Source organism: Lichenostomus cassidix, chromosome 1Ab (genome assembly GCF_008360975.1).
Source record: "Lichenostomus cassidix isolate B80296 chromosome 1Ab, HeHo_3.0, whole genome shotgun sequence".
In the NCBI taxonomy this organism is placed as follows: Eukaryota; Metazoa; Chordata; class Aves; order Passeriformes; family Meliphagidae; genus Lichenostomus; species Lichenostomus cassidix.
Window position 1 is genome coordinate 3,729,178 of NC_139481.1, and position 9,509 is coordinate 3,738,686.

General features: G+C 43.1%; 1 protein-coding gene across 1 annotated transcript in view; it reads right to left on the reverse strand.

Moving 5' to 3' along the window:
• SYT10 (synaptotagmin 10) overlaps positions 1–9,266 on the reverse strand; it is a 28,780-nt gene extending 19,514 nt beyond the window's left edge. Inside the window, exon 1 of the mRNA XM_085049229.1 lies at positions 9,050–9,266. Within this exon, the coding sequence (XP_084905355.1) occupies positions 9,050–9,200 (151 nt within the window). The 5' untranslated portion in view covers positions 9,201–9,266. The remainder of the gene's footprint in view (positions 1–9,049) is intronic.
• Between the last annotated feature and the right edge of the window lie 243 nt (positions 9,267–9,509).

Sequence of the window (9,509 nt, forward strand, 5' to 3'; positions counted from 1 at the left end):
TTTAACAGCTAATACTTTGTAGCCATAACTCCAGGCTACTAAAATGAATCACAGGAAAAGTGCAGAGAGAGTTTGAGCACATTTTTATAGATTTTCACATGGAGAAGAAGGCATGGATTAGCTCCAGGAACCAGAAGAAGGTGTGGATTAGCTCCATGAAACATTAGCTCACCAGCCCTGGTGAGGATGGAGGTGGAAAGATGAAGCAGAATGATGAAGGATAGGAAGGTGAAGATGAAAATTTGGGAGTTTTCTTTATTAATGTATAATATCCAGGTGCATCTCTGAGCAACAAACACTGAATTTAAGGATCACTCCTCACAAAACCGAGTGAAAAAAAGAAAAAAAAATAGAAAAAATGTTGTAGTCTGGATATTTGATAGACACAGTTCTGTTCAGTCTTACATCCCACATGTCCTTGCCAGCACCATGGGGAAATTAGCAGATGTGCTGTGGATTTAGGGGTTTGCACTGCCCTGGACAGAACTGTGTTTCCTTGGACATTTCCTGCCAGATCTGAGAAAGGAGACTTCATTTTCTATCTGTATTTCTAAATGTCAAACTGCAGCCCTTGGAGTAAACATGGCAGTTCAGTGAGAATTAAACTTATCAGTATGGCAAACTTTGGATTGAAGATATCTCCATAAAATGAATGGATGCAGAATTATATCTAACAATAATGTAACAAAAGAAGCAAATTATACTTTTAAATATGATTTCTCTCGATAATTTATATGTTATAATTTATCCCCAGTAGGGATTATCAGGCTATTTGTTTTAATTTACTTTTTACCCCAACATCCTTCCCAGCCCACTATTTTGGCTTGGCTTGTTCTTGTTCTGCAGCAAACTCTCCTTTCTTACACGTTAAGAAATGCTGAGCTTAGAGATTCTTCCAGTGATTCATCAATTTGTATTTCTGTAGTTGTAATTCACAGTCATTTCTACTCTCATGTGTGTGTGAGAGGGATTAAAAAATATTCTGTGCTCCATAAAACGCCCTATACATGCAAATCAAATCAACTGTGCCAGGAAACAAACCCAGGGCTCAAAACTTGATTGACTCTACCACTTTCTGGAACAGTTTGAAACTGGACTAATAATTGATAATTATTGAATAATAATTGAATTATCAACTAGATAATTGAATTGACAGGCAACCTGGCCAAATTTTTTTCCATTCTGAAAGTCTGACAAAAAAAGTAGAACTCTGGAAGTGTTGATGGTCTATCAGAAAGCAAGAAATAAAAAAAAAAAAAAAGGGGAAAACAAAAAAAAAAGAAAGGAGAAAGAGAAAAGCAATTCAATTTGGGGTAATTTGCAATATTTCCAGCTCAGTTTAGGGATGGTTGGCATAATTAGGTTGTGTTTTGAGAGGAAGACTTAGAGAACTGAAAATTGCAGGTTTTTTTTTTTTTTTCATTTAGAAAACGTCGAAGGAGGATGTTTTAACAACTCTGAAACTGCTGGAAACATTTCAAAACCAGAAATATGAAAATTGATCCCTTCCAGCAGAGTTTCAATTTGATGAATAGATACTATCAGCTGAAGAACATTGCATCAAAGCGTTTCTAGCCAATTCTAATTTAAGTTTTTCCACTGCAAGACATTTCTCAAGCCTTCAAATAACTTGTTGTCTCCTTTCAACACCTACTCCTGTACTTCAGCTCTCTCTGAGCTGTTTTTCTGCATTTCCATTAAACTACTTCAAAGTGGAGAAAGCTCCCAAAACCTCCGCAGAAAAGATGTGTTTTGTAGAATAAAATAATCCCACGAAACATCAAGAGCAGAGATAAGGAACTAACTCTACAAACAGCTGAAGTCTCGATTTTTGCTATTTTATTAATAAACCAAAAAACTTCACATGATGAACTTCATAATGCAACAAATACTTGAAATAGTTGAATTGCAAAAAACTGACCAAAAAAGAGTTCATTACAAATAACTATTTAATTACATTTGCTGCCAGAATGGCTAAAAAGCAATCAGTGTGTCACAAAAATTGATATAAAAAGCATATTGTTTCATATCCTTAGTTCTGTCAGTCACTCAGCTGAGCAAATATGAGACATTTGTTGTGATGTGAGGACTGAAATAATTCTTTGTGTGTTAGGCTGGAAATGTCTCACGTATTAACTTTTTACAGGAAGTTTGGTTATAGAATTTAAAATGTTAATAATGAAATGGGGATAATATTCTCACTAGTCTCTGGACCAAAAGAAAACAAAAACCATCCTGAACTGGAAGAGGATGTTTGACAGATCTTTCTGAACTGCTAAGTGCAGTTTGTCTGCAATGATTTAGAGCAGGACATCCTTTGAATATCCAAAAATATAACAAAATTGTGAATTTCCCATTCTTGTTCCCACACTCGATATACTCAGAATTGTCAAGAAAATCTCTTTTTGTCACACCATTCCCTTTTGCTCAGTGGGAGATCTTTGAATAATTTCAGTGGAGTTACCATTACCAGTGAACTCCCTTTACTCACCTTAATGTCATGTTCCTAGTTTTGATACAACTTAAGAACTGAAAACATCCCGTTTGCTTAGGGTTTTATATTTAAAACTACTCTCTCAAGATACAGAATTTTGGACAATTCTCTATTTCTCCTTTAAGAAAGACATGCCTGTTTGAGAAACCTCAAAAGCTCTCTGCATTTGGGGAAGGTTTGTTATATTCCCTTTTGACTCATTTGTCCATATCTGACCCTGGTTCTCCTAAATATTTAAAGTACAAGGTCTGTATTTTTTTTTTCAAACAGATCTTTAACTTTGAATTTGTTCCCTTGTTCACCAAGCCATGAGGAATTTCACCCTTTCCATAATAAAGGAACTCTTCAGTATGTAACACCAGGAATCATCTCAACCAGATAAATGAATGTCTCTGATTTTCTAGGATTTGAAGGGAAGCTGGACCCTTATAAATTATAAAAGCATCAATAAATCTCCTTTATCCCCATGAACTAGTTGGTCCAAACCACCATTTCTGCTGCTTGGTTTTCCTTGGGGAAACTTTATTAATTTTTTACTCTGCATTAGCAGATCTGCCCCAATTACCTGTCTCATCCAAATCCCTTCACCAAGGAACATGATGCTCTATCCTGCCTCAGAAAGTGGCAGAAACAGAACCTTGTATTTCCTCTCTTAACTTGAACCTGTCAAAACACCTGACTTGGATACCAAATGACTAAAAAACCTTTTCCCTAAAAGCATTGGTGTGATCTCCTGTCCTGTTCTCATGGAGAATCCTTTGAAGATCTCCCTCAAACCTCAACTCTGACCCTATTATGAAGGTTTTCCCTTCCTGTTAATTCATTCAGGTGTCTGAATTTGTTCCACACAGCCACCACCAGCTCCTGGCTGTACAAACAGGATGCTCTCAGTTATTCAATTTTGTCAAGACTTCGTCACTTCTTAATGCTAGCAGAGCTCTAAGGAAGGATTTCTCCTGACAGGAAGGGAACCAAATGAAGTCAGGTAGTATCACTGTGATTTACTCCATGATCACAGCGTGCAGAATTATTAATCTCTTGTCAAAATCAATGTATCTAAGCTGCATTAGAGATGATGGCTCACCTTTTGCCTGGCTGGGTAATTTTTTTTTTTTTTTTGCCTGCAGTGTAGGAAGGGACAATGTTGTACATGGTCCTCTCAGCTGTAACACACCAAATGTGATTTGTCTTCACTTCCAAGGTTTTCTCTGGTTTCTTCTGCTTGTTGACTCTCAATCTCAATAGGAGATTACTTGACCCACATCTGCCCATTTAGCTTTCCATTAAACAAAAAACCCCAAAAACCAACCCAGCCTTGGGCTTGGTCCCACGCTGTTCTCACACATGTGAGGATCTCAAGTAGCATTTTTATCCACTTTCAGGTGAGACAAGGAAATGAAAACTCATCCTGAGCTCCCTGCACTGCTGTTCACCACAGCTGGAAGGAGGTTGATGCAGCTCACCTTTGAATTGTCATGGTTCTGTTTATTCTTGCCCAGCATTCCATAACAAACACCTCACCCATCTGACAGGACCCAGGAAAACACTGTCTCTCCATCATCTTTACAGATTTGTGCTCCAGATGGCAGAAATCTTTCTCTATTTCCCCCTGTATTTCTTTACAAAATGTGCTTTCAAGCTTCTCCTGCAAACCTCTTGTTTTTGCAGTGCATCACTGCTGTCTGCCTTGTTGTGACTGCCTTCACATTTGCTGTAAATAAATCTGCTCTCAGTGGTACATTTACCCCTCTGTTTTGCCGTTACTCTGCTGAATTAAATGAGTTTCTGGTTTTCCCAGCTTGCTAACACTGAGTTTGTCAGTTGTATTTCTCAGTAACCCTGAGCTTTTTTCCCTCCATTTCTCTGGTAGTAACATTGACCTAACCAGGTGATGAACTGTACTGGAAATGATTTGGTCGGTCTGTTAACTGTTAAAATGTTTATAATTTGATTTTCTCTCATTTCCCTGTAGCAGAGTTTCATTCCTCTGTGACAGAATGCTTGTTTCACACAGCAGTTCCTTCATCATGAAGGAAAACATCATTTTCTTGTGTGACACTGATGGCAACAACCTTCACATTTTTCAAGCCATTTCTCTTCCCCTTCATGCTTAGTTTGGCACAGTTGAGAAGAATTTACAGTCACTCTGTGGGGTAAATCTGTTCTTCCCCCTCCCCTAAATACATCCAGGCACAGCTTACACTGTGTGTTTATAGGAACCAGGAGGAAATGTGAATTATCAGCTGCCATCCAGCAGGTTGAGAGCTGTCAGGGAAGCTTCTGGCAGCCAGGAGGAGACTCTTGCCAGCTCCAGTAGGAGGACACAAGGCTTAGCTCTTCATGGAAAAGTGAATTTGTGTTACAGAATAACCCTGGGGAGGATGCTCCAGTGTCTTCTTCCTCCCTCTGTACATCCACAGCAAACTGTCCAGCAGGGGGAGGGTTAAAAACCTGGTGGATCAAACTTTTATGCTAATGAAACAACTGTAAGGAGAATATCAGGATGAATAACAAACCATCCCCTGGAAGCTGATGCTCTTTGCATGATGCTCTTTGCATGGTCAACTTGAAAAAATCAATTGTCTGACAAGGGAAGGAGCAGCAGTGAGCATCACTCTCCAGATATTCTCTCCCCACACCAGTGGGCTAAAATAACCCTCTTGCCAGGGGAGCAGCTGGGTTTCCAGCTCTGTAATAAACACTGCTCACCCATGGGAACTGATAATGAGAGAGTGAAGTTTTGCATGACCAGCAGGCCTAAGAAAAAGGCAAAGGCAGCACAAAGTACCCACTGCTGCAGAGGACAGAAAATGAATTTTAAACATGTGTCCCCAGAGCAGAATGTCCAAACTCCTCTCATTATGCTGTGTGCAATTGGCTTAATCCTCAGAAATGCTCACCACTGGGACCTTTGATGTGCTTGGTGCCATTGAAAAGGAGGAGGGATGCTTAGCTGGAAAAAATTAATTAGAGTCCTTTATTAATGAGAAAACCTGAGCCAAGATACCAGTGTAACCACACTGCATACATGAGTTTGGGACAGTTGTGGAAATTAATTATTTACTAAGTTTAGAGATAAATTTTATTAGGTGAAATCCTGTACATCCAGCTCCTATTTATTTTTCACCTGAACTCTTCTAATTGACATCTTAATTATTTTGCCCAAATGTACTGGAGGTGGGAAATAAAACCAAAACAGCTGCACATCTAATTGAGCATTTTGCCAAAAAATGCTATAACTTTCAGAAGAAAGCTCACAGTCATCTAATCATACAAAGGTACTATAAACACAAACAGCTTCCTAATTTTTCACTTGAGCGTTCTCCTGAGATGAGAGAATTAATAGTTCTTGTAATTACTGGGGCAGAAAATACAACAACAGATGTCTATATTCACTAATTGTCTAAAGTTCTTAGAAATTTACAAAATTATCTGTCTGATGATGATCCTTTGCTATGAATTCTATAGATTAATTACTCATTATGTTAAATATGATCACCCCTTCTTGACCCAAGTAGTGAGGAGTTATTGAGGGTCCTAAGGTGTTGGTGCTGTCACTGAGAGGAAAAAAAATTGTTGAAAAATCAGTCATTTCTTTGATGTAATCCTGACTGCTCTTTCATTGGCAGGAAATATTTCCCTGCCATTCCTGAATATTTCCCCTTTCTGCTTTGTTGCTTCATTTGGTTATCCTCTGCCTTCCCAGAGCCATATTTACCTTTTTTTTTTTTTTTTGCTCTGTGTCTCCAGCTTCCTCTTCTCTGTGTTTGTTTGTGGTATCTCTTTCATGCTTCTTTCTCCTAGCTAGACATCTACACTATCAAAAAATAAAACGAAAAAAAAGAAAAAAAAGAAAAAAAAGAAAAAAAAATCCTGCCCAGCCTCTTTGCTTCCCTCTGAAACTTCTTGGGGTCGATATTGTCTCACATTTGGTGATTGGGTGATGAATCTTCTGCCTCAGCAGCTCATTCCTCGAGCAGCTTGGCTGCTTGTCATGGTCCAGCAGAACAGAAAGCTATCATCACCCACAGAACCACATCAATGCAGTTCTAGCTGCATTTTGTGGTGTTTTCAACTTCCAGAACATGCTTTTGTTCTTGTGTTAAATAGAAATGTTTTCCTTGTTACCATCTACTCTTACTTTCTGAAAGGTTGCTCACACTTTCCTTTCCAAATGTGTGTCTCCTGGTGGTTTTGAGAATCACAGGATGTTCTGGGCTGGAAGGAACCCACAAGGATCATCGAGTCCAACTCCTGGCCACCCCAGGACACCCCAAAAATCACACCAATGTCTGAGGGCATTGGCCAAACACTTCTTGAACTCTGTCAGACTCAGTGGCATCTTTCCTTCAGTGGCATCTCAGTAACTTCGTGACACTTTTAGGTGTCTTTTTGAGATGAGGAAAACTGAATGGAGTTAATATTTCTACCTTTAATGAAGAAAATCTATGGTTGTTCAACTCTCTGGACAGCATCAGCTTCCTCCACAGAGATGATAAAGAAGTCCATGTGCATTTGAGGAGCAGAAGAGACAAGGCATGGCTCACCTTTCTGTGACACTTCTCTCAGCCTGAAATGGTTTTAGAATCTTTCTGCTCATAAAATTGATGCAAGCTATAAGTGTATCTTGTGTACCCAAGTGTTTATGGATTAAAATATTGTCAATTACCAACAACGACAGTGTGTCTGCTCCTCGTCTGGAGACAGAGTATTAATATATGCTCATTAGCATTGTTATTAATGAGACAATGCTCAATATACTGTGCATCTCAATAAAGTCAACACCCATCATCTAATATTGGTTTCCTTTTAAGGAGGAATAAATGAGATTTGGGAATTCAGCTGAGATGTTGTACTCAGTGGTTCCAGCTCCTGGTCTGTTAAATGGAATTTTTTTCCCAATCCAACAATTGTGAAGTAGTTAGGGTTTTCAAATGCAAACCCAAGAAGGCTGTTGACCTTCAAGAAATGTTTAAAAAGAAGCTCCTCTTATTACACACAATGCAATACCAAAGCGAGTGTTGAAGATTCACATTTTCTAAGCAGCAGCTCTTGGTTTACCCCACGGAATGCTTTGTGTCCTTCATATCCCACCTGTTTACACACCAACTTCCCAGAGCCCAACTTTCCAGGCTGCACAGGGTGATGCTATTTTCATCCAACCTTCTGCCATTCAGACACAGGGCATGGGCAGAATATTAATTATCTGAGCTGGGGGGAAATCTGCAACCCCCTTGCCATCCTCACTTTGCTGCCCTGCCCGGCTGAGCAGGGTCAGACAACCTGATTTTGATCAGAGATACCCCAAATAACCCCAGACTAGTGGTAAAATCTGTGGGAATTAGGCGAAAAGAAAACAAACAACACCACCACCGAAATCAGCTGCAGTGACAGTGACAGCACAGCTGGGGCACACGCTGAGAACCTGCTGCTTTACATGACCCCGTGTTAATTTATTTAATTTGCACTCTTGCACTTGGCATTTGCCAGCCACCATGCAAGCTGTTCTGTTTGCATTTATGGACAGTCAGCAGAGGTTATCAATCCCTCCTGGCAGAAATTAAGCACAGAACTTCGAGTAATTTTTAAACCCTGTCCTAAAAGTGAATGCCAAGGAAAGCAAGGTGTCCACTGCATAGGATAAAGAAAGAGTGCAGAGCTGTTTCCAAAACGTGCAGAAAATCCAGAAATCAGGGACCAAAGACACCACTGTTAGGACTCAAAGCCTTATTCTCAATATGACAATTTTTCTGCCTTCGGAATATTCAAATTAACCCGGATTTTCTCCTTCCACCCTACCCAAATGTTCCCGGGCAAGCGTCCCGGGCCGGACCGAAGTTCCTCCCTGACTCCACAGGTTGTCCCCTGCTGTCACACAGCTCTCCAGCCTCCCCCAGCGCTGCGCGGCGAGGATGCTAAACACTCAAACATCCTCTCAGAGAGCCGAGACTGCCAGCCGGGACTGGGCGAGCCGAGCCGAGCCGATCCGAGCCGAGCCGGCTGCCCGAGCTCCCCGCAGCCCAACCTGTTGCCTGTGCCACTCGCCCAACGCGGAGGGACAGCAGGCGACAAGAGACAGGGCGAGATGCCGAGAGCATCAGCGCAGCCTCCGCGCACCCCAGCCACACAGCAGCACCGAGCTTTCCGTACAGACAAAGAGCGGCGAGTGGCACACCACAGAGCTGAAGGGGGACAGGGCCACCTCCAGCAGCGATTTCTGCCCCTCGCCACCTCTCCGCGCCCCTCGTTTCCCCCGCAGCGCCTCTCCCCATCCCCGCTGCGCTCCCCTGAGCGCTCCTGGGCGGCTGCGAGAGGCAGCGGATTTTATTTCAAGCTTTCCCAGCGTGCCTGCCCCCCCGTCCGCCCCCTCCGCACGCACGGAGAGCTCAGCAAAAAGTTGCGCTCTCCGGCCGCCCACGCCGCGCTGTCCCCGGGCGGCGACAGGAGACACCTGCGGCGGGGACAGCATCGGTACCGGGGCTGGGATCGGTCCCGGTGCCTCTGTCCGTCGGTCCCGGGGTGGGTATGGGTCCCGGGGTGGGTCTCGGTCGGTACCTGCGGCGGCGATGCCCTGCCGGGAGCTCTCCAAGGGGAAGATGCCGGCGCACTTCTCCCGCTCCACCTGCCCGCCCAGGCACAGCTCCGAGATGATCTGCAGCGCCTTGTGGCACAGGCTGCCCACGCCGTCCTCCGCCGCGAAACTCATCTTGCGGCCCCGGCTAGGCCATGGCGGGAGCGGGACGGCTCCGCGCTGCCTCCGCGGGGAGCGGAGCGGGGCGGAGCGGCGGCGGCGGCGGGAGAGGAGCGAGTGAAGCCAAGAAGTAGTGAAGGAGAGGGGGGAGGCAGGAAAAAAAAAGGAAAAGTAGGGGGGGGAGGAAGGGGGGGGGAGGGGGAAAAAATAAAAAGAGGGGGAAAAAAATAAACATCCACTTAGCAACGCCTTTTGTGGCTCCGGGCGGCGGCAGGCGGCTCGGCCAATGGCAGGCGGGCCGGGGGGCGGAGGGCTCCGCATCCC